Source organism: Diachasma alloeum, unplaced genomic scaffold (genome assembly GCF_001412515.2).
Source record: "Diachasma alloeum isolate Michigan unplaced genomic scaffold, Dall2.0 Dall_scaffold_00196, whole genome shotgun sequence".
In the NCBI taxonomy this organism is placed as follows: domain Eukaryota; kingdom Metazoa; phylum Arthropoda; class Insecta; order Hymenoptera; family Braconidae; genus Diachasma; species Diachasma alloeum.
This window is the reverse complement of record NW_021680361.1, coordinates 825,815-851,383: the sequence shown is the minus strand read 5'-3', so window position 1 is coordinate 851,383 and position 25,569 is coordinate 825,815. Positions and strand designations below refer to the sequence as shown.

Here is a 25,569-nt window from a genome sequence, read left to right as displayed (position 1 = left end):
ACTAGGGAATGTTTCCAAACGTTTCTCAGAGACGTATTCTTCGAAAAGTCCGGGAGATTAATCCTTGAACGTAGCTTTGCTACTGAGATGTATGTCTCACTGCCATCGCACCGTTTATTACATTCCTTCAAGCCCGACAGCATTATCCAATTGCTTTCACTGTATCTCTCTCTTTGAAAATACGTAGATTCAGCAATCATAGGAGAGACTGTGGAATTCTGTTCCAATCGATGAGATCAAATTTTTCGACGATTGCGGGAAACAGATTCAGTAAAATATAAAAGTTGGTAATTCTCTGAAAACTCTCATGAAAGTTATGCTTCGACTTTTTTTCGTTATTCTAGACCGTTTTTTCTTTCATCTACTGGCGCAGTAGCCATGCGCGTTATCATTCATCCCGCGGTACTCACCCCAGTAGAATGAATAAATGAACAAGCAAATTACCATGCACTAAGGCCAGAGCCGCATAGGGAAAGAAGCATTGTGCCTCTACGTGCTTGGAGATAATGCAGGTAGAAGGGTTACTTCTCCAACACCAGCAACCACAATCTAAAGTTGTATTACATAGTTTCTGCATGTACCGTGAGTTAACACACGTGTAGATAACACCAGAAACCAAACCGGATGGCCTAGCCTACATAGGCGTATAACCCCGAATGCCCAGAGAGCCTTCACCCTCGCCCTATCACGCTCACCTTTACCTCGCTCCCCCATGGGAACTAAATACTGTTTACCATTTAGGACACTGGAAGGGCACCAACCCGGTCTCGATGCACTTAAGGTAAATTTAGTTTGGGGTCAAGTGACTATCAAGACATGCGGGAAAATCGTTTTGGTTGCATAGAGAGCTCGAAGAATTTCAAAATAATTTTCACCAAAAACTTGAATCGTAATTGGTCAATTTTTTTTCCATTCTAATTTTTAGAAGGGACGAGAGAGGTAGTAAGTAGTTTTGATCAAATCATTCTTGAAAATCATTTCATGAATTGAATGATTTAAAATTTGTTGAAGTCATGCGGTCAGATGAAGGGTTGAAAATGAGGATCAACTTGACCCTCAGATTGATACATACAATTTCATTTATATGATTCAACCCTTGGTCCTGACAAATACCATTCAATTCTCGCGTTTGACCCATGTAATTCGACTCTGGGTTCACCGCTACTACTTGGCTATGGAATTTGACCCTGCGATTAACAGAGAACATATTATACATGCGATTTGACCTTCAAGATTGACCCATACAATTTGACCCTTAAGGTTGATAGATATTCATGCGATTTGACTCTTCGAGTTGACCTACCCCAGTAAACTGATGCAATTCAACTCTCGAACTTAACTATACTTGTTGACTCCTAAAATTTGAGCGTTACGATTGACCCATACACACACCATTTGCTCCTCAGGCTTAACCAATTAACCATGACCCTTGAACTTAATCCTCAAGCATAAATTTGAACTGCAAGATCCTTTTGACTCATGCAATTTGATCAAACTTCACCCATACCTCTTAATGTTCGACCCTTAATGTCACCATTGGCACCACCAGTACGACTCAATTAAAATTTATGCTCATAAAATCTTCATTTACCGTGCCATCTTGTCTCATGTTCAATTTTTCCCCAATATGATTCTCCTCCACTATAGCTAGAATCTCTTCGCATCCCATTCAGAAATTCTCAACCGTTAAAATAAAGTGATGACAGAGTAACGACCTCATTATAAGCCAGCAGCTGCTAACAAGCACGGGTATTAGACATCAATGTTTATGCGAGCTTTTATTAACTACTAGACTGAATGCACTAGGTTTAGGTCTATTCATCTCGTAATTTCTCTAGCATATAGGATGGTCGTTAGCACTCTCTCCAAATTTCCCTGCAACAAACACTTAATGACACAATCCCGATAGCAAAACTGCTTCTCATTAAATCTTAGGACGATAGTAAAACCTCCGAGTCATCATTGCTCAATTTTGTTCATCACGTGAAATGTTTTCAAATAGTTCAGGAATGTACGAGGGATTATGCTGGAGTATTTGACGATGGTGGTACATTTGATCAGGATTGGATTCCCTATAATTAGCATCAGATCCTATCCTGATCAGTCATATTCTGATAGGTTCCATTCAAGAAATCCTATCTTGTAGATCAGAATTTGGTCAATTAAGGTAGGATTTGATAAGGATAGGACTTAATACTAATCAGGATTTTTAAGATTTAATTTTCTTCGCAACTCTTTCAGGAATGTTCAACCGTTGAAATAAATAGATGACAGAGTAACGATCTCATTATAAGCCGGCAGCTGCTAACAACCCCGGATATTAGCCACCGATGTTTATGCAAGCTTCTATTGACCGGTAGACTCATTGCACTATATTTAGGTCGATTTATCCCATAATTCCTCTAGCATGTAGGATGGTCGTTAGCACCCTCTCCCAATTTCCCTCCAGCAAACACCTAATGATGACACATTCCCGATGACAAAACTGCTTCTCATTAAATCTTGAGACGATAGTAAAAACTCCGAGTGATCATTCCTCAATTTTGTTCATCATGTAAAATGTTTTGAGATTATTCAGGAATATACGACGGATTATGCTGGAGTGATTGGCGATGGTGGTGCATTGATATGCAAATTGCCCTGCAGTATTTACAGATACTTGTGACGCCGTTATTTCGGCATTAACCAAGTACTCAGCCAGGGATAATTGGATTTATTTACTAACACAGAGATACCTAAAGGGATCAACATTAACAACCAGAGAGATTTAGTTACTGAACGTTTTATTGTACTGGGGCTTGGGGAAGGCGAGTTAATCAATTTAGGTAATTGTTTGGATTAAATTATATTAGGGGTCCATAATGACAGTCAATTGTTGGGTATTCTGATTGATAAAAACTGGCAATGATCAGTTTTGGATCAGAAATGGAACGCTTGTTTGAATGAACTAGATCAGAAGAGGATTTTCTGATCAGTATTAGATCCAATCCTATCATATCGGATCAGAATTTGGCGACTCAGAATACGATCTGCTACTAATCAGGAAATCTTATCCTGATAATCAGTCTCATTCTGATCCAACTGAATCGGGATAGGATCTGATCAGAATAGCATTTCCTAATTAGTATCAGATCCCAACCTGATTGGCCAAATTCTGATTCAGTTCGATCGGAATATGATTTTGTGATCAGTATCAGATGCTATCTTATCATATTGGTTTAGAATTCATCCAATTAAGATAGGACCTTATATCAATAATGAGATCTTATTCTAATCCGATCTGATGAAAGTAGGATTTCTTGATCAGTATCAGATCCTATTCTATAATATTGGATCACAATTTAGCAGATCAGGGACTAATCAGAAATTCGCTATCAGTAGCAAATTTAAAAAAAGACAAACTGAGCAAAATTTTCTCTCGTAAAATTTGCGCTAGCTCCTAACTAGTTCTCCAAACATACTTCCATCAAATATCGTAATCCCCTATCTTCACGAAACTGAACAACATCAAATAGTTCAAACCATCCAAAATAGCAGTCTACATCCAATATCCCTTTTCAAATTTTTCTACTTATCCCCCTCAGAAAATTTGAAACGAACCCGAACTACACGTGTCGTTTTATCCTATGAGTGAGCCACTTGAGAGTTTATTTTCAATTTCGCCCAGCAGGGTCATCAGAGAGGAGAAAATCCACTTGGTATCGTGTGTCCAAGTACTCCAGGTATCGCTGGTGCACTCAACGTCATTCTCAAGACCCATTCTCAGCTTCGATATATAACTTTCCTGAGAAAATTGTGTCCTTTCTGCCAGGTGAAAAAAAACGAACGCAATACAGAAATGAAAGAAGAAAATCGAGGGATAGAAAAAAAAGAAATCATTTCCGGGGAAGAAAAAGGGAGAATCTATTTGTTACTGCCAGAAAAGTTGAAGTTGGACGGTGTTGAAGGGTTTTGTCGATACAACCCCAGAAGATACAGGGGTGACTCCCCCGCAAACTATTCCCGACAAGCTCCGGACTTTCAGTGAAAGAGAGAGGAGTGGTGGGTGGTAAACACCCTGTGGCCAGCTAGGACAAATCCCAACTTTGTTGGACGCTTTACAACGAAGAAGAAGAAAATTATTTTGAGGTGTACTTGATACCAGTGTTGTCGTCCGGTCGGTGGTCGACTCATGCCCAGTCCCCGGGGTGAAATATAAGTTGTTAGTGAAGTTAGTCGTTGGCCATTTTATAATTTATTGAGGGAAGGGAATGGGAGTTGCGAAGTTCACAATCTACTTAGAATGTGTAATTTTTTTGGAAGCAGGAGTAGATTTGAAGGAATCAATAAATCCGGAGGTTCGGCATTACCATTAACCAAGTGTGATAAATGCACTCGATCAATTTTTATTCCAATCCTGATAACCTGATCTTCACAAATACCTGTTTCCTCATAATCTATAAAAATGAGAAAAGTTGTTCCTTGAAACGAGGAAAGGACCTCTATTGATAACCATTGTGCCTCGCTTGTTATCCTGAACAAAACCATTTCTCTCCGGACCCCCGCAGCCATTATCTTCCGTCCCTCGTCCCTCACATTTTTATTCCCTGCATTAAGCCAGACCGCCAAACACGGTTAAAATGAGGTCGTTCTAACCTTCTGTTGCTGCGTCAAATTTTAATCAGAAAAGCTCGCTGTCAGTCGAATAACGAATAATTCTTGGTGGAACTTGTCAGAATTATGACTGTCTACGAAAAAATTGATGAAACATTCGAACCTATAAAAGGCGGAATTTCAATATTGACGTTCGCATTTTGACGCGTGATATTTTCGATTGTTTTTTTTCCTTTCCCATCTTCCAGATGAAAACAGAAATAAAAAAAAACCATGATCATACTCGGTAAGGCCTGACGCATATTGGCGTATGCGTTTTTCACAACTTGAAGCATCCACTTTCAGCCTCGATGTACCTTTTATCCCACTCTCTCGTTCTACACCTTCTCCATCCACCGTCCCTCCATTATTCCAAGGGCTGACGCTGCAAATCTCATACTACTTTTTCACTACCTAGTATAGATGCTATATGTACATCAGACGGTGAGTGGCACACCAACCGGAATTAGTGAGATTGAAAATACGGGAAATGTTTTTCCCTCCATATCTGATGCGCCGCGTTCTTTCGTAATATTTTTTTTTTCATTGCTTCATCATGAGATTTTTTGCATGAAAATAATGGGGATGGAATGGCGGTGAGATTGGAACGTAATTGATGGAAATTTTGAAAGGCTCTCGGGGAATTTAGTGATATAATGTCGACTGACCCTCGTAACCCTTAAGGGATGAGTGGAAAATTCTACTTACCATCCTTGTACAGAGGTAACACGATCTGACCCTTGTGTGTGATCCTCATAAGAGCCAATCTCATCATAGCAGACCTTTTCGTAACCCTCATGCGGTGGTAACCTTGTGTGACCCTCGCGACGCTCATGAAGGTCAAACTTATTGTGAAAGATCCTTTCCTGACTTTTATGTGACTGTAAGGGTCACCCTGCTTGTGACCCTCATGCGCCGATAATACCATCTGATAGGAATCAACCTCACCCTGATCAACTTCTTAACCCCTACGTGATGATAACTTTCGTTAACTCTTTTGACCTTTGTGAGGTAAAATTTAAATTGATCTAAATAGATCCCTTCCTCCCTATTACGCGGTCATAGACGCGCAAGGGTTGAAAATCCTTATGCCCCTTATGCGGTGGTAACACCATCTGACTTTTATGTGTGATCCTTACAAGGGTCAAAATTGTGACCTATAATAGGACCAAATCCGTGCTAATCCTTCATAATAAATTGCGGTCGTAAGGGCATGAGGGACGAACAACCTTGTGACCCTCATAAGAGTCAACCCCATCCTAATCCGAATTACCCTTATGCGGTAATAAACCCGTTTGACCCTTATGACCGTTATAAAAGTCAAACTTACTCTGAGAAGACCCCTTCCTGACCTTCATACAACTTTAAGGGCCATGAGGGTCAAACATCTGTGACCCTAATGCCATGTTAACATCGTCTAACCCAGATAAGTGTTGCTTATCACCAAGCTTATATGCAAATTTCCTTACAAAATCCTCGATCAACTCCCCCCACAACATGTAAAAATTAATCGATTCCACTTTCCAAATCCATTAACTTTTACGATTTCATTTTTTTTCTTCCTCTGCATCCCCTTGATTTTTTTCCACTCTGCAATAGTCGAAGCCCACGATAGAGTTACAGTTTCGCAGGCAATGCCACGAGTAAACGGGATTTGTAATCGAACGTTGGAGTTTCCTGAAGTACCAGAGCTTATAAAAAAATCCTGAGGGAACTAGAGTAAGAAAAAAACATACGGAGTTCGATTTCATTGCATCTCGGTAGTGATGGTTGAAAGGCTTTCCCTGAGCTTCACTCAGATTTTTATTTCCTTCGGTAAAAGTATTTTCTTACCGATGAAAGAAGCAAAAGGGAGTCGGCGGTGGGAACGGGAGGGGGAGGGTAAAAATAGCCGACGGTATTGCCTGCCTCATGAACATCCCCAATGACCTGAATAGATGTAATAAATTGTGATCATGATGGTGTGAGAGAGGAGCACTGGGTAATCACTAGAAAAGTAAATTAAATCGCTGGTGGGCTTACAGCCACCCCGGCACCTCGTCCTATTCCATTTAGGTATGCCCCTGGGGTTTTGTTACTGGACCGCAATATCTGCGGCAAAAGCTTTACTTATTATATCCCATTCTATCTCGCATCCCTCTTAATACTGCTCAATTACGGGAAATTGATACCATTTTTTTTTATTACCGACGTAGCCTTGAGCGATAGGCAGATTGTCCTTTATTCTTGGAAAAGAAAATTGAGGGGTAAAAAATATCTGAGTCTTTACATAGAGCGGAAAATTGGCGATTCCAAACGCTAATTCATGACCCCGTTTTTTAGAAGAGCTTGAGCGATATCGGGTAGATAGTTTTTGGAGTTGAAAAATTTTTCGGTCAGAGCGACCTCATCCTAATAGACTCCTTTTAAACTCTTTTTAATCCAAATTCCGAACTCATCACAATAAATGAGTAGCGGTAAAAGACTTGGCTGTCATTTTATAGTTATGAAAACCAAAGTTATCCTGTCAGATTCTTTTCTGATCTTTATGTGACTGCAAGGGCTACGAGGATCCGGCTGCTTGCAACCCTTACGCTGCGGTAACACCATCTGACAAGGGTCAAACTCATCCTAATCAACCTCTTCTTGACCCTTATGCGATGATGACCTTGGTTAACTCTTGATTTTTATAAGGACCAAATTCATCTGAGTAAACCTCTTCCTAACCCTTCCGCTGTCATAGAGCCGCGACATATTCATAAACATCAAAATCATTCTAATAGGTCTTTTTCTAACCCTTATGCGGTATTGACCTCGTTCGGACCTTGTGGCCTGTAAGGGCCAAAAATCCATCCTAATCCATCATAAGGGACCACGGTCATAAGGTCCATGAAGGACGAACCTCCTTGTGACCTTCATAAAGGTCAACCTCATTCTAATACTGTTTTCAAATCTTTTCTAATCCAAATTCCGACCTCATCATAGTAAATGAGCGGAGCTAAAAGACACTGCTCCCATTTTATACAGCGAAAAATTACGTATTCGAAACATTACTTGACGACCCCTTCCCATCTAAAAGTTTTCGCAATATCACAAAAATAGTTTGAAAGTCAAAAAGTTTTTCACTCACAGCTAGAAAGTTCAGCCAGTAAAAATGGGGTGTCAAGTGATGTTTGGAATCGAAAATCTCCCCGTCTTGCCAATAAAAAAACTTTCGTGATTGTTCGACGTGTTTTATGCCCCCGGTAATTCCATAAACTGTTTATTTCATTTTTCAATAAAGTCCATCGCCACACGTTCACTCCGCTTCTATTTACTGTGAAAATCACCGCAGTATATCGTCATTATAAACTGAAAATATCCGTTATCTCTCTGACGTGACATTTCAGAGTAGAATAACACGCCAAGCTGACGTTTATCAGCATATGCGTCCATCTTTGGTACTGTCAGGTGTTGGTTGAATGTCATCCGTGGGGTAAAATAAAAATATAAAAACTCGTAAAAATCCGTCCAACTCAACCATGATTACTAAAGTTGTACGGACTGAGTTTTGTTTTATTCATCATATATTCGTCATTTCATGATCATAATTTTGCAGGGTGGTCCAGCGTCAGCTTTCCCGCTGACCCAGACACTGTTGAACATTTATGGCCGCAGGTCGGCCAGCCCTGATGTCCCTGTTGACCAAAGCCAGGTTCGTAAATTCACTCATCTCATTACATGTACTACTTGTTCATTCATTAATCAGGTGAAACAGAAGAAAATTAAATAACAGTGAAGTTCTTATCATGATTTGGTGTATTAATTTTTGCTATTGAATCAGTTACTTTTCTTACTCAGACCGCCAAGGTAGTGCCAAAACCGGCTGCCAATGTTGGACCAATTCGCTGGGATTGATTACCAATGTTGGGGCAGCATTGGTTCAATATTGGCTGATAAGGCTTCTCGTTCCCGGGGTAATGAATGAGGCAATCATCGTTCATTATCACATTATTAATCAGCATTTTCGAACTCGGTCGAAATAACATTGAATCGAATTTTTCAAGCTACAATTTAACCAATTTGAAGAATGGATGAAATTTAATAAATTCATTGTCAAACAAATGTGACAAAATCTATCATATACATACATACATAAATGATTTTAAACAATTATATTCGAACTACTGAGCCCAGAAATTAATATTCATCTTAACGTAAAAATCTGGAAACTTTTATTTCAAAAATTACAATGGTTCCATTTGGAACCTCGAAATGTTATACTCATTGTACGCCCCTGAAAGCGTCTCTTTTGGATCGATTCCCAGTGTCGGTAGTTGACGCGCTCCCGTTTACCAACGCCCGCCACCCGCGCACCGCCGATCACCGTTGCGTGACTGTCATTTTCCTTCCAAGTCGGTAACTTACCTTCCGGATGAGTGATTCCTTCCTCATCCATCGGAGATTATTGTTTCCGGAAAATTTGGCTACAGAATTCTTCGAGTGTGAATATTGTTTTTTACAACCAGCTAGCTGCTGTTCCAAGCTTTTTGTTACATTTGTTTTTATCTTTCGTCAGCTCGAGTCATGGTTGAACAACCAATTTTCCGATCAAAAGGTCAATTCTACTCGCGTCAGTGCCAGAAACACGTTACATCACTTTTTTCCCCATTCTTTCGATTGGCTTTCCGCCTTTTGTATCACGAAGCGTGGAAAAGGGTGAGAAAAAAATGTATAAAAATGGGGAAATGGAGAATGACGTGGAGGGCGGAGGGGAGTGCCATCGCATCCACCTGACGCGACAGGCTCTCCCATTTCCTGTGTTCTTGTCTTCGGCGTCAGAGCACTATGGCATTATCTTCCGTATTAATTTCCTCTTGGTTCCTGGGGTACTGCAGCTTATTGTGCACATGGTGCGAATATGCGTTCATGATGGAATCGAGGAGGGCGAGGGCAAGGAATTGTTTAAGGGTGAAATAATCGATACGAGTGTGGGGCTTTCAGTGGATGCTGTTACTATGTTGATTAAAATGTTGAAGAATGCTGGGGAGGTGGGAGCGATTGTCGACTTGAAAGTGCAAGCTATCACTAACCCAACAATTATATTACTAACCCAAATTAAGCAATTTCAAGATGTTTCGTTTATATCAGAATCATGCTAGTGGCACTGCTCCTGTGGTTTCGTTAAGCTTGCAATAAGAGTTTTTTATTCTGAAATTTTCATTGGAACCGTTAACCTTCTGCATGACTCTTATGACCCTTAGAGACATAAACGTTATACTTTCATTGTTTCGTTACCTCGAACTAGTATTGGCCGCCAAATTTAGATTAACGCTGGTGGCTTTCAGTGCATCGTGTCACTAAATTAATGGAAATATTGAAGAATGCCGGAATAGTTGGAACGATTGTCCACTTGTAAATCCAAGCAATTACTGACCCAAAAACGCAAATTAAGCAAATCCAAGTACCGACGTCGGTGACTAAGTGGGCTAGACGTAAGTTTAGTGTGCGAAAAGTTGTGAGTTCGATTCCTAGTGGAACCGAATTTTTTAAAGTAAGATTCCGGCGAGCGGGGGATTGCTAATAGAGTAACCGCTTGTATCGCCATGGGTTTTCTGTGGTTTCCCATACTACCTCTATGTTCTGTAGGAGTGCGAATGCAGCACAGTGTAGAATCCTCAACCGCATGCATAGGGTTGAATAGAGTGCCAAAATGAGACCCGAAAGGGGGGACTCACAAAGCCGTAAAAAAAAGCAATTCCAAGGTGTGTTGGCAGTCATGCTGCTATTATTGATGATTTTGAGACAGTTGAATAATTTTTCAACGGAGTCTTCTTGCCTTTTGTGAAACCCTCAAAGGTTAGTGTCAGCTTTGTCGATCATGTTGGACTCTTTGGAAAATATTTCACAAATTCAGTCAAAAGCAAAAAGTGACAATGTCAAAGGACTCATCGTGCTTGACCTCATTCTTACGCAATTATTTTCTCTGTGATTCTTGCATTTAATTTACTGTACAAACATTTCTGTATTGATTATGACAAAATGAATACGCGGGTGTTTACATGCATTTCTTTTCCAACATTGAAGATAGTAAACTCCTGAATGAAAACTCGCGCCCGATTTCAGAAGAATCTACTGCTATAGTGTTAGAGCGCCTTGCTGCTGGCCAACGGAATCAAATTTAGTAACCAAGCCTCATTCAGTCACTCAAAAATGTAATGATTTCATTTGTTTCTGAACGCATCACTCTACTCAAATGATGAAGATGTAGTTGCAATCGATCACTTTGAGGACCTTGAGTACAGCAATACCATTCTTCGGTAAAAATTTTCGAAAACACCGTTTCAACAGTGGTCTCAACCGCCATGTCCGTTGAGCTAGCCACTGTTTGTCTCTCGATTGGCGATATTCTGAATGTATTTCTATTATGCTCATTCAATGAGTGGCTTTCCATGGCGCACCAGATGGGCTGCACCAGAAATTACCTTGACCTCTTCACCTTGGGTATTGTCCACGCAATGAGCAGCTGTTAGAATATGGTACTCATCTATTACGGCACCTCCATAGATAATGTTTTTGTGAAGATAGATACTATGTATTTAAAACCTGACCTTCCTCCGCGATTTTACCATTGTATATCGCATTTTCATCTAAAAATGATCAATGTTTTGTTTTTGTTGGTTCCAAGGGATCTTCCGGACATCGAATAAATCACTCACAGTCATGTTTAAAAAATGAATTTACTTAGAGAGCAGTGATTACATTCGTGTCTCGTGGCGAAGTTGATGGGCACAGCCAAGCTATGGTTGCTAGGGCGACCAGCGCATGTCCACCATTTACCTCGTACTATGAACAATATGTGTGATACCTATATATAGTACAGGTATACAGAACCGGGAGCAGGCACTATGTTCCAACAGTTATGGAACAATTGAACTTACTTGACAATTGGAATAAGACCGAATGAAAGCCGAATTATTCATGCACGTATACAATTTGATGGATGACTTTTGGTAAGATAAAACAGCTCTTTTCTAGCTACATCCAGAGGCTATTCACAGGCGTAATCGTGGTGTCACTCGCTGATGTAATCAATTGTCATCCCAGTGAAATCAATGTAATCATTGTAATCACATGATTACTATATTTGTGATCAAGTTTTGGTAATCAAGTGGTAATCATTTGTAATCACTGTAATCATTTGTAATCAGTGTAATCTTTCGTAGTTGCTCCTAATGAAACCATGAATTTTGTTTTTGAATTTTTGAGCGCGTCATTTCTACCAACGGTATGTCTCAGAGATCCCTGGATCATTTTTTCTAGGAATCCCAGATGTTTATGGTTCAGAATTATGCATAGCCAATGCGTTTGGCACAGAGCATTTGTCCGTAGATAATTGATTCAACAGAGTTAAAATTTCTTCTTATTCTGGAAAACTAACGACTGAATTATCTCTGAATTATCTTCTGGTAAGTTTCATTCTCCATCAATGGTAGATATTCAGTAAATTTATTTTGCTGATGGCACTTATAAATGCCCAAATTTTTAGATGGGTGATGGAGACTGCATTCTTCTATTCTAATCCCCACCCCTCCTTTCTCATTTCTTTGCAGGCTCTAATAATTAATTATTCCATCAATTCATATTTAATAAGAGGCCATTTTTTGTGATTTCAATTATTACAGATGTTTGGCAATCACAAAATGTAATCGACGAAATTATTTGTAATCATGTAATCACATTCTGGGCTCATGGCAATCACGGTTATCACATAGGTCATGCACCGAGAAAAAAATTTTCTAATATCTGAAACATATCTTCTTGAGACAAGTAATTTTCCTTCAATTGTTTAATTCTCCCAGGTATCTCAATTCACGTGGCCCGAGAAAGGTCTCATGCCTTAAAATATTCTTGTATTCAAGTATGATTTTGTCGCAAATGAGCTCACTTAAATCGCGTAGAAGAATCGTCAAACTTAAAGTATTTATTGTTTTCATATTTTTTTTGTTATATAGTTCCAATATTTCGATATGCAATATATTCATCATATAATGCGCAACGATAGTGATAAATGAGAATTCATTCGAGTTCCGTGAACCTCAAATATTCTGAAATTTAAACCATTAAAAATTATTTACTTCTCTCAAGTAAATATGGTCTACATATTAGGAAATTTTTCTCTCAGTGTCATAATCAGTGTAATCAGTCGCGTAATCCTGGATAATCGATTACATTTTGTAATCGCGGTGTCACTCAATTCGCCTGTGAATAGTCCCTTGAGGTACGTACTCACCAAAAAAAAGTTCCAATGGGTATCAAATGAAAACAGTATATTCGAACTCCTAAGAACAAAATTAGTCATGGTCACACAAAAGAATGGAAATTTCATATTTGACATATCGAATGCTTCCATTCGAAAGCAAAAAATTCGTGCAATTCAGAAATGGTGAGAAAATGGTTAATTTAGGGCTGCCTTGACGCATGTGAAAAATTACCGTCACTTTGCATCTCTTTCGGTATAATCGACACAGAGTCAGCTCCTTGGGGGGAGAAGGAAAGACAATGAAGAATAGATTTCGGATAGAACAGAGCAGTAGAGAAGCTTGTTCTGGAATTTATTCTAAACCCCATGTTTATTCAATCAATAAATGTTCAGGCGAAAATTTATTAGAAATTATTGTCGCAATATATCATATGAAATTTCAGAAAATTTTTTGAGTTGAGGAGAAACAGAAATTCAACAATTTACAATTTCGTCGTCAATTTCCATGAATCAAGCTGGCATAATCAGATACGACGAGCATCACAGCTAAGTTACTTGAAGGATTGGAGTTTATATCAGGGTCGATCATTCCAACCAGCGCTCCATTGCAAACTATTGGTCAACCAATGTCTTCCTGCAATAAAAACAAAGCAGACAAATAACGTGACAAACGAAACAATGTTCTATATGTATAGTGGTTTCATATTCATCCTTATATGGGTTACAGTAGAATCTGAAAATATAGTCTGGAATAGTACATTAGAGTACAAGGGCACAAATTTCGTTTATGTCGCGCCGTGCAATAAACATAATTCAGTTTCATCTATTAATAATCGCTCACAAGTCTCGCGTCTCAAAATTCCTACAGAACTCCATGCCAAATTTAAATCGAATCCATTACGGTTATCCACTTGCCATCCAACCATTTTACATACCAGGCACTCATCTTGTGGTGGAGTCCCCTTTGCAATCGGTTGCACTGTAGAACTCCATATAATAGATCCGGAAATCTTAACAGATTCAAAAATGTGGATGTGAGTATTCCGTATTTCGTGTGACAAATACAAAGGACACCCAGAAAAATAATTTATTTGAATCAAATAAAATTTTTTATTTAAATAGTACGAAATAAAGTGTTTATTCAATTTAAGAGAATTTCTGTATTTGAGGTTCTGTTTGTATTGAATAATTGTTGTTTTATTATTAATAAATGTTCATTTCCGTCAAATAAATTCCTTATGAATATCGAATAACCATTTTTCCTATCTTAAGAAAATTTCTTTATTTAAACTGAATACCTTTTTTCTTTGAACTTGATAAAAATTCATTTGTCGATTAATAAACTGTACGAAATAGTAATATAAGGATAATCAAGAGAATAATCAGAAAATTGGTGTTTCAGGAATTTGGCATAGATCTGCTCTTATTTGATTTCAATAAACGATTTATTTGAAATAAATGGATTGTTTTCTTGAATTCAATCCGAGTATCTTATATCGTAAGGCTGAAATCCGAGGCTTTTCCAGACTGCGTTCAGGTCGTACCACGAGGCATGGTTCGAGGGACGAGGCGAAGTCGAGTCCCCCCGAACTGTGCCGAGTGCTAGGACCTGAACGTAGTCTGGAAAATCGGAGGACTTCAGCCGAATGACATATACTATTTTTCCTCACGAATGCCCATTCTCATGTGCGTTGATGGGGGGGTGAGAAAAGCGGGGTTCGGGGGCGCAGCTCCCGGCGGGGTGGGGTTGGGGTTTGGGGCGGAGCCCCCCCCCCTGAAAAAAAACAAAAAGTGAACAAATGAAAAGATAACATTTCTGAAATTTAAAAACAAAGAAAATTTTTTCTCTGAAGAAAAAATCGAAAAAGTATACGAAAGCAACGCAACAACACATCCTGCGGGATGCTGTTGTCAGGTGGGGTATTGTGGCTATTTGTAAAACACAACGGGTGTTCATCCACTGATTTTTGTCGAATTGTACGAGATTCAGCCTCACGAGCGTTATCAAGAACGTCCTGCGAGACGTTGTTGTCAGGGAGGTTATCATCGCTGTCTACACGGTGTTGATAACTCACTAAACTCAAATTCACTGATACACTCGACGTCGAAGTACAACTGGGTTCCTCTTCGAACATATCCTGAGATTCTTCTCGTTCTCCATCACTGTTTGGTATAATTACGCATTTTTTCGACTCCATCTTTTCACTTTTGACACTTCCAGCTCTCGTCAATGCTCGCACGACTATAGAAATGGTTGACGCAATAGTATCACGTGAGAACGTGAGATAGCCATACTCGGCTCAGTTCACGTTGTGTTCAGTCTGAAAAAAGGCTCCACTTCACACTGAGCAGTTACGGCTGTCTGATGAAAGTGGTTTTAACAGACTGCAAACAGCTGTTCGCCGTCGAGTTGGAAAAACGCCATCTTACCGTCTAAAAATAGGCTGAAAAAAGCCTAAAAATGGGCATCAGTCAGGAAACAATTTTATTCAAAACGCACAAATTATTCATTTGATGTTATGAAATCCTTCTTTTGAAAACAAGTTAACAAGTTTCTTCATTTTTAACAACGATATTTTTAAATGAATAACAAAATGTTAAATAAAGATTTTTATTTGATTCAAATAAACCATTCTTCTTAATGGATATATGCATGAGGTACTTGCCGTCACAACTGTAATATTATGTATTTCCCCGTCATAGAGAGGATGTATTCGGATACTGTCAACTGAGTAAGGCTCGTTCTCCGTGTGAAACCATGAAACATAACCAACCTGAACGACCATTTCAGAACGTCCTACCTCACTTGCAGCTATCGCATTTGTGAGGATACGAGTTTCATCGAGAATGATTCCAGTAGAAACAGAATATCCATTTATAAAAATGACAGCTATATAAGGGAAGTCGCCCAGCTGAGCTAGTTGTCCATTGGTTATGCTGTATACCTCTGAGGATTATTTATTATTTCAAGATAATTTAGAACAGATAGCAACGTTATCATGAGAATACATGCGTAAGTTCATGTTCTGAGGGTGAACATTTTTGAATGAAATTTTTGGCACACTTCATGGAAATTCCCATTCCATTATCGTGCCACTGAAATGTCAAGAAATTTCCTCTTTGACAATTCAAAGTTTTATCGAAATATCAATGGAAACTGTAAATTTCAGTTCAATTATTCCATGAAACTTGATAGAAATGAGATAAATTCAGATGAACATATTGTTGAATTCTCAATTGACTGAAAATTCAGCATAATTTGGTACTGAATATTCATGTTTTGACATTAAAGACAGATCACAAATATATGTAATTCAACTCAAAATACTTTACTGACCACTCCAGATTCTTCCTAATACTAAAGACTAATTTATTCACTAGTTGATGAGCATTATTGTAATCAAAAGGACGACAGTAGGGATTGAGTAAAGGAAGATTTCAGTAATTTCTGAGATCTTTTTACACTAAGTTTATTCCATTGTACCAAAAAACTGGCGTTCGATGCCTCAATACCAAAACCCGATTGTAATCTACGAAATATTCTCTCTAAAGTCTCCCCAAAAGCATTGGACTCATCCCTTTTACCAAATATGTAACACTGTAAGTTGCAATAAATAAATTGAATTTAATAAATTCCACGAAGTAATGTAACATATATTTATCGTTATCCGGATGGACAATTTTGCACGATAATGATTTTGATCATATTCTCACCTGGAATAATAACCGTGATTGCTATCAATATTGCAAATAATGGAGTCCCCATAGTGGCAGCAATAATAACGAAACTTTTTTCTTCTACTATTTAAAAATTCAACTTTAAACTTCCCGTCTGTTCTATTTCGCAAACGAAGACGTTAGCCATTTTCCATTCTGAATATACCACTGATTTGAACGGGAATGCGAGAGTCGCAAATCGTATAAAATTTCATTGGTCCTTGTTTTATCGTTATCATTGGGGAGAAAGATAAACATTGAAAAGAACGCAGGCAGGGACCTTGACTACCAGAGCGCTATTTTTACACGTATTTCAATTTTACATGATGGTATAATAATATTGTCTAACGACTACGTAACAATTATATATTCTAAATTATATAATTAAAGAAAATTACGCAGAAGGTTCTAAACTTCATCGGGAAAATAGAATGAACATATTCCTCAAAAATTTTATAACGCCTGCATCAACCACTGAATCTGAACGAAGAGTGAGATGATCTATTGAATGCAAGTGGTTATATACTGCCAAATCCCATGATATGGGATTTCATGAATGATATGGTGATTTCATGAAATCGTTAATGTTAAGAAATCAAAAAATATATCATTATTATTATTATTATTTTTTGCCTACCTCGAAGACCGCCCAATAAGCTTTTCCTAATCGCTTTACAATAATGCGCCCTTCAACCAGAGGGTGAGCCCTCACCAGAGACTGCGCTCTAATTCCAATCACAACATTTCGACCAATCTGTACTTGATGTAAGATACGGACAAGTCAGGTAAATTTGCATTCGGGTAGGTTCTGAAGAGAGCACGCAGAGTCTGGCAACTCTGATCGCATCCTGATAAGTCAAATCATAATTCTAATGAGTATCTAGAACCGATAGAACTCAGTCAACTCTGACCCTTCCTTGTTAAGTCAAATGACGACCGAATCTGGATTGAATCCGCTACTGAGGAACCAGATCACTTACTACCATTTTCATCAGGCTTGGATTGACAGAAGCGAATCAGCTCTGATTTCAGACGTATCAATATCATTACTTACATCAGTCGCTGACTCTAGGTTACGTGGAGATGTTTCTCAGATTGGGTGGATCATGCGCCACCTATAGGCGTGTCCAAGTTAAGTCCAACTGCTACATTAAAAGTACAACCGCTTAGGTTTTTCTCCATCAATCATACCGTCCAATCCCTTATTAATTTCATTGTGTAGTCTTTACTTCATACACAAACAACGTTGACAAATACGAAGAATGTCGTGTCTGCATAAGCCGGCACTTAGGCTAGTACTGACTGCTAACGTTGGGTCAAAGTTGATAGGTAATATTAGACTAGTAGCGGCTGCCAACGTTGAACGAATGTTGGTTGCCAATATTAGGCTAATACTGGCTATCATCGTTGAGCTAATATTAACTGCCAATATTCGGATAGTCCTGATTAGCTGGGCTAACATTAGCTGGAAATGTTAGATTAGTACTGACTATCACCATTAGATCGTGTACAGATCCAATACTGGTCAGGATGCCCTGATTGGAGACGAAAAACGAATTGACTAATCTCATTGCACCCTTTCACAAACAATTTAATTTCATACAGCAATGATATAACCATTCATGCTGGTGTCAGACGCATTAAATTCGTTCTTTCTACTCTTCTGTCGACTCTTCAGACGTAGCAATTTGTAAATTAAGTAATGACAGGATAAAATTTAACGGCTTCTCTCGTGAACCCCACCCCGGAAGATCAGTTAGCTGGCCACAAAGTAGATCAGAATCACGTGGCAAATCGATTTTAGCGTTGTTGCCAATCAGAGGTAGCGGATACGTTAGCTATAAAAATAGGTTCTTTCAGTTATATTATCACATTCGTAGATTATGAGTATACAGCAGGAATAGCAGAACTGATACTAATGAGGGTTCCTTGGTTAGACCTTTAGAAAAAAAAAGTGGCACAACAGGAATTCTAGATCTCAGTAGCCATTATTATATGTGTAGGTAAGCTAGGGAGTCTCGAGTGACGAAGGCAGTAGGTTATGATGTAACAATTGAATATATTTATCAATACATTTTTACAATTGGAGTTTTCCTCTGGGTTTAAGCCAGTTGAGTTTCCAGAGAAGTTGAGTTAGCGAAATGAGTTCTAGCGAAATTGAATTGTGTCTGTATCGATGTTGCAAGTGTTCGGGTATTTAAGGGCAGTGAGGTTTTGGTGCTGGATTGTGATCGGTCAGGGAAACGGAGAAGGAATGAGTGAAATCCTGTCTTCTGATTGATTGACTTGGCAGTCCCGACAGGGAAATTTTCGGATCCATCATTACGTCACAGGCACCAGCTAGGCGGACGAGGGATTAACAAGGACACCAGGTGATGATGTGGAATTGTATCATAAATAGGTCATTAAGATCGAGGAATGAAAGGTTTATGGTTTTATGAGTTGTACGAAATTTCTGAATGTTCCCAAGGGAAAGACAATAATTAGGATTATAATTTTCTGTACGAGAGAGAGAGAGGAATGTTCCTAGAACATTCTGGAAAAGGTCCTTGGGGAATGAAAATTGTTTGTATGTGTATGTGTGTGACAGAGGTGTTGTGTGAACGTAGTCACCACATACGATTTACAATTCTTACATTCTCTAATTGTCTTCTAACAAGTGACCACTTGGCAAAACGCGGATGTTATTTTCAGTATTCTACTTGACTGGTTGAATCATTCATAGCATTCAGAATGAAATCTAAATGAGAGAAGACTTTCATGAAAATCATCGGTCCTCCTGGAGTACACACACCAGCGCTAAGTATGCCGTAAACGATATTCTCTCCAACTATTGGACTGCCACTGTCACCCTGTAATCATGTATCTTGATTACAAGACATTGTATGATGACAAGACACCGTATGCAATGTTTCCTTGGACTACTGGACCGCCACTATCCCCCTAGGAACAAATATCTTCATTGACAACTTTTTTCATGATTTTTGTTTGTCACATCTATGAGAATGAGTACAACAAAATGAGTCAATTCAATTTTTTTATGTAAATAGGTCTTTAATTTCATGTTGGGGCTCATTCATGGAGTTATTCCTAACGGCCAGCAGCATTTCTTGAAATTCGAGAAAATTCTCCGGTTTTTTAGAAAATTCGAAAAACCTCGGAAAGTTGCTGTATTCAGTGGTGATTGAAAAATACTCAGACTTAACATGGAGACGTCTATGTAGAGACTGACTCACATTAAGATTCACTGCTGTATCCAGGATACAGCCGCTCAAGATTCTTTCCATCTATCACAATCTTCAGTCCCTTATTGGTTCCATTGCGTAGTCCATACTTGAAGGACTAATATCGTTGAGAAACACAAAGAATTTCATATGAGTATACGCCCTGACTTGAGCTAGTACTGACTGCCAACATTGGGCCAAAATTGGTTTCTAAGTTAGGCTGATTCTCCTGACCAACTTTGGACTGAGAACATTGACGTTGGTTATCAATGTTAGGATAGTACTAGCTGCCGACGTTGGATCGACTTTGGTAGAGAGATTGATTCTGGCGACGAGAGTTGAACGAACACCTTTTGCCAACGTTAGACTAATACTGCTGACCGACGTTGGCAGTCAATATTAGGCTAGTAATGGCTGCCGACTTTGAAGCAATGTTGATAAGTAATATTAGATTAATACTGGCGGCCAACGTTGAACGAAAACTGGTTGCCAAGATTAGGCCACTGCCGGTTGTCAACATTGAACCAATATTGCTTGCCAATATCCGGCTAGTACTGGCTAACATCATTGAGCTATTGGCATCGGCTGCCAATATTAGGGTAGTCCTGACTATCAATGTCGGCTACATTGGACCTACTTATCTACATTGGACTGACAATGTTATGTTGGGACTAGCTATGGAGATTGGGTCAGCATTGGCCCAATCTTGACTTACTCTCTCACCAACCCATCGCTTGCTAAGATCTCACCCTCCTACTCAGATGCTCCATATAAGATCGGCTCCCGATCCGATATTGCCAAGATGCCCTAATTGGACATAAAAAAAAACGAATGGACTCATCCCATTGCACCCTTTCACAAATAATATAATTTCATACAGGAAGCACATAACTCTTGTTCATCCAGCCAACTGCGTCAAACTCGTTCTTTCTACTTGGTAGGTCATATTCTCTGGACAATTAATGAGTCGGAATTACCAAAGACATGAATCGTAGGGCATAATCTGGCGGTATCTCCTGTGTACCCCACCCCGCAAAATTAGATAGCATGCAATGAGGTAGATCAGAATCACCTGACAAATCGACTTTAGCGATGTTGCCGTTCAGAGGTAGTGGTTGCAATAGCTAAAAAAGATTTCTTTTCAATTATTTCATCGCATTCGTACATTATGAGAATACAGCCAAATAGCAAAACTGAGGGTTTCCTGCTGGGACCCTTCGGAAATCAGGTACAGGTAAGAGACTGATCAATAAAACCTGGGCCTGATCAATTTGCGATCAGCAATGAACCACTTGCTGGAATGCAAGCCTTATCGGAATGCTAGGATCCAATCTGGTTTCAGTGATTGTCTGACTGATCAGGATAGGATTAGAATTGACTGGGCAGCATTGGATCCTGGTACTCTCCTACGATACTTGCTGCATCCTGCTCCGAAATTCCAATCACAACATGTTGACCAATCTGTATTTGATGTAAGATGGAGAAACCTCAGGTAAATTTGCACTCAGGCAGGTTCTCAAGAGCGCAATATATTTCTTTTTTAAGAATAATATAATTTTATCGATCCGTAAAACATAATTTCCTACTATAAAGCATGAAGATTACGTAAGCTAAACTGCGTCAACACCGAAGTAAATCTGTATGCTAGTCACGACTTCTACGGATAGAATATTTTTTCCAATTTAGCTTGGCTTAAAAATTACAATGGTCTAATAGGGTCAGAATCCTCTGAGTGACTCCCTTTTAGATGACATAATAGGTTATAATAGTATATTTCGATACTAGTGCGTAAAAGTGTTTTTTGATCCCTTGGAGGTCGAACCCTATTTTTCATCACGATGTATGAAAAGTAAGATTTTTCGCAGAACGTGCGTAAAATTTCACTTTACGCACAAGTGATGAATAGCATATTTGATGTTCCAAGGAGGATAACCGGAGTGAACCAAATCTTAATTATAAAAAAAATATCATAAATATATATATTTATATATTTGTGGACGTCCGTATGAAAACGAACCACTTTGTCGATATGGTGTTATGTATACTCTGATAATATTGATAACATTCCGCACATTTTGAGCCCAAAATGATCTTCATAAGGTCAAAAATGACGTCGTTGGAGAAGATAGAAAAAACAATTTAACATTGGTGCAAATGGGAGTTGCGGAATGTTATATCCAAAATAATTTTCATTTCTCCAGAAGAATTTTCAATAGAAACGAAATCAAACTTGAATATAAGAGTTACATGAACTCGTTGGAATGCATACGGGTCATTCTACCCCGGAAAAGAAAAAAATTGAAAGCGCATTGACATTTCACAATTCCCTTCCGAAATCATTCAATGTCGAAACTAAGAAGTCAGCCGTTTGGCAACGGCTAAAACCTCCACGTAGAGTCACCAAAAAGAAAAAGAACAAAGCCCCGGTCACTGACCGGCCGCGCAACTGATGAACCCGCCATTTTTATAAACTCCTCACCTCTAAAATTCACGAAAATCTTCAACCAAACGGCTTCTAAAAATTTTGAAAAAAGGCAGTCGTTCTCCACTCCATAGAACAATCAATTAGCTTCAATCCGCGAAATCGGTCTTTCGGTCTACACTCCAATAGAAAGATGGAGTTTTATTTTTATTTTTGGTGACCTTACGCAAAAGAGGTGATATAGTGTTTAAAACCGAGTGGGCAAACCGCAGCCTTAAATCGAAATTAGTGTTTTGTCGTGACTAGTAGGAAACGAACTCAAGATTTGTTTTTTGAAGACAAAAGACTTTTGAAGACTTTTTGCAAATATAAGAACTATTTCAAGTGACAATGGAAGAAGATAACTACAGAGACTTATAGAACCCTGATAATTAAAGGTGTCACAGCAGCCGCTGGATAAGGTGATTAAAGGGTTGAGTTATCACCAAGTACTAAGTTGAAGAATCCACACCAACAAAAATTCATCTAAAAATCGAACTCAAAAATTTTCCAGTTTATAGTACATTAGAGTACAAGGGCACAAATTTCGTTTTCAACGAATGTGTAGTTTACAGACCGAGCCGAAGGCGAGGTCTGTACACACATTCGTTGAAAACGAAATTTATTACCGAGTGCTCTATAATATTTTATGTCAAGTCGTGCAGAAGTCGAGTTTCGAGCAAGCTGCGCGAAGCGCAGCGTGCGATAAACTCGACTTATTGCACGGCGCGACATAAATCATATTTAGAAGCAAACTTGTTTTCTTCAGAATAAGAATAGAAATCTTTCTAATGTTGAACTAGAATCATCTAAAAATAACATTCTTGTTCACTCTTGTTGTAAAATCAAATAGAATCAATAATAAATTCTAATCGGGTTACTTTTTGAAAATCAAGTGTTTTAATAATTTCTTGGCAATAATCCTTATCAACGCTAAAATCCTTCATGCTATTAGTTCCTAAATGAATCCAAATAATTTTCCAAAATTAATTTATTTTCTACCGACGTCGGTGGCCGAAGCGGCTAGGTGCGAGCCTAGTGTGCGAAAGGTTGTGAGTTCAATTCCCCGTGGAACCGAGTTTTTCAACCGGCGGCTCCGCCGAGCGGGAGGTCGCTAATATAGTGACCGCCTGTACCGGCATGGGTTTCCTGGTACAGTGTAGAATCCACAGCCGTATGCATAGGGTTGGATAGGGCCGATTAGCCAATCAGAGGGCAGAAAGAGCCGGAATATTAAAAAAAAAAATCATTTTCTAATCCAAGCAAAAGGAACCAAAATCTAGCGTCGTCCTAAAATAAAAATAAAACTCAAAACGAATACGAGTCTAGTACTCTTCGTTTTGTAAGAATTGAAATTAGTTATATCCGGGTTTTAAATCAAAATATCCGATGTTCACAAAAATTCCAATGTTGCCCTACGACGCTTAGCAAGGTCTCCGGATATAACGCTGACATAAAAACGTGAATATTTCGGAAACTAGAATCGACAAAGTGTTCCCTTTTTATGTGGACGTCCACATTTATTGGAATGAAAATACATGGAGATTAAATTGAAACATCACTAAATAAATAAACAAAATTGTAGCTTGTAAAATTGTGAACAACTATAATACTTCAGTTCAGCCACGCTGAGAGGATGCATGTAAATTATTAATTTGAAAAAAAAGTAGAATTTTTTAAAAATCATCTATTAAATGTTTCTTCAAATCTAAACACAACTAAAATAAAACTTGAAATAAATATAACTTGTATTTTAATGGATAAATGAATACAGTGGACATGGAAGAGCGGCAAAATTTTATGATCGAAACTTATGTTTTCGGGGGCGAGTAATTCGAATTTATTAGTGTTTTTCCCACTTTAGTGGGCAATGATTTGTTATAAACAATTTTATCTCAATTTCCCACGAAAAATAGTTTTTTCATGCACACGATAAGACATAAAATGACATAAAATGTTTCAGATGAAAGTTGTTCGTCTTCCCCTATGATATGAAATTGAAACACAAAATGGTGATAAGGGTCATAAGGGTTAGGACCTCATATGTGAGGACTCCCGCATGGAGACTTTCAGTGGTGATTCTAACCCTCTAAACCCTATAATATGAAATTCTAAATCGACTTCTCACAACATGAAATTGAAACACAGAATAGTGATGAGGGTGATAAGGCTCAGGACCTCATCTATGAGAACCTCAGGGTGGAGTCTTTCACTGGCGACTAGAACCCGCATAATCCTGTAAAATGAAATTCTACATCGATTTCTTGCCATATGAAATTAAAACACAAAAACCTGATGAGTGTCATAAGGGTCAGAACCTCAAAATGGAATTTCTCAATGGAAATTCTGACCCTCATGACCCTATAATATGAAATTCTGAATCGACTTCTTACGATATGAAATTAAAACATAAAATAGAGACGAGGGTCATAAGGGTCAGAACCTCACAAGTGTCCATATCCTCACAATTATATTTTCGGACATGGAAATAATTCCTCCCCTCAACTATAGTACCTAAAACACCGGTAAAATTTGCTTATTATTGTTGGATCTATACTTAGAAAAAGGCATTAGCGGTTAATTCATGATCCAGGGCAATTGGCCAAAAATTCCTAATAACCCCACACAGTCTATAGTTGAACAATTCAAGGCTCCATTTGTTTATTTTACTCTTTGTAATGTTCTGCCTTAGTCGAGTTAACTCGAGGCACTGGCTAAGTATAACAGTCCATTCACGCGAAGGTTAGGTGGAATATATCTGGATAGTTCATCCGGCTGTTGATTCACTTTCACGCGGGTTCTTCAGCTGAAGCCGTTTCAGTGTTCGATCAATCTTGGATTTAGAGGGGATTAGAGTCTAGGGACGTCAGATCCTCCATTCGTTATTGAACTGTCCGGGTGTGTTGTTGTTGTGATCAGTTTACGAGACGGATTGCGATGGAATAGGGGTGTTTCGGGGGATCACGATGATGATATTTTTTTTACCCTCGAGGGTTGCCGGCCATTTGTCCACGAAGAAAATGCAGTTTAAGGTAGTTGGTGGTTTTTCATTGAAAGAAGAATTGAAAAGTATATATATAATTTTCTGAAGAATATCAAGGTTATTTTATTTAATGTTTTCCGAGTATCTAGCATAATATAAAATGATTTTTTTTATTGTTAGAGGGTCCAACGACGCTTGAGAACGTTTAGGGTTAGGAATCAAGTAATATTGTGGGTCCAACAACCCTTAATTTAAAACCAATAACCCTTATTTTACGATCTAGGGTAAATAGTATCAAGCCGCAAAAGAGTTACAACTCAAGGGTCAACTA

The 25,569-nt window shown here is 38.6% G+C and overlaps 2 protein-coding genes across 10 annotated transcripts in view; one reads left to right on the top strand and one right to left on the bottom strand.

The window, feature by feature from the left end:
- The window catches only part of LOC107048707 (disks large 1 tumor suppressor protein), a 616,903-nt gene that overhangs the window by 403,528 nt on the left and 187,806 nt on the right, over nucleotides 1–25,569 (top strand). For 6 of the 7 annotated variants that reach the window (XM_015272036.1, XM_015272039.1, XM_015272037.1 and 3 more), the window contains one exon: nucleotides 8,210–8,305. In XM_015272036.1, the coding sequence (XP_015127522.1) occupies nucleotides 8,210–8,305 (96 nt within the window). Of the gene's footprint in view, nucleotides 1–8,209; nucleotides 8,306–25,103; nucleotides 25,288–25,569 lie in introns of those variants that run through there. The other variant, XM_015272043.1, reaches the window with a different exon arrangement.
- On the bottom strand, nucleotides 13,298–16,717 carry LOC107048719. 3 transcript variants are annotated; one of them, XM_015272058.1, is made up of 4 exons: nucleotides 16,568–16,717; nucleotides 15,520–15,800; nucleotides 13,695–13,863; nucleotides 13,298–13,487 (listed from the first exon to the last, which is right to left on the bottom strand). In XM_015272058.1, coding segments are annotated over exons 1-4 (504 nt in total). In that variant the 5' UTR covers nucleotides 16,620–16,717; the 3' UTR covers nucleotides 13,298–13,485. The 3 variants fall into 3 exon arrangements, with proteins under 3 accessions (XP_015127544.1, XP_015127545.1, XP_015127543.1); XM_015272059.1 differs by having other exon boundaries at nucleotides 13,789–13,863; XM_015272057.1 differs by lacking the exon at nucleotides 13,298–13,487 and having other exon boundaries at nucleotides 13,607–13,863.

Bases quoted from the DNA above. Each gene is read 5' to 3' on its own strand.
- LOC107048719 (XM_015272057.1), bottom strand. From the start codon at position 16,619: ATGGGGACTCCATTATTTGCAATATTGATAGCAATCACGGTTATTATT. The intron at 15,801-16,567 runs GTGAGAATATGA...AATAATCCTCAG, and splicing joins AATCACGGTTATTATTCCAG to AGGTATACAGCATAACCAAT. The intron at 13,864-15,519 runs GCAAGTACCTCA...GAATCTGTTAAG, and splicing joins ATAATATTACAGTTGTGACG to ATTTCCGGATCTATTATATG.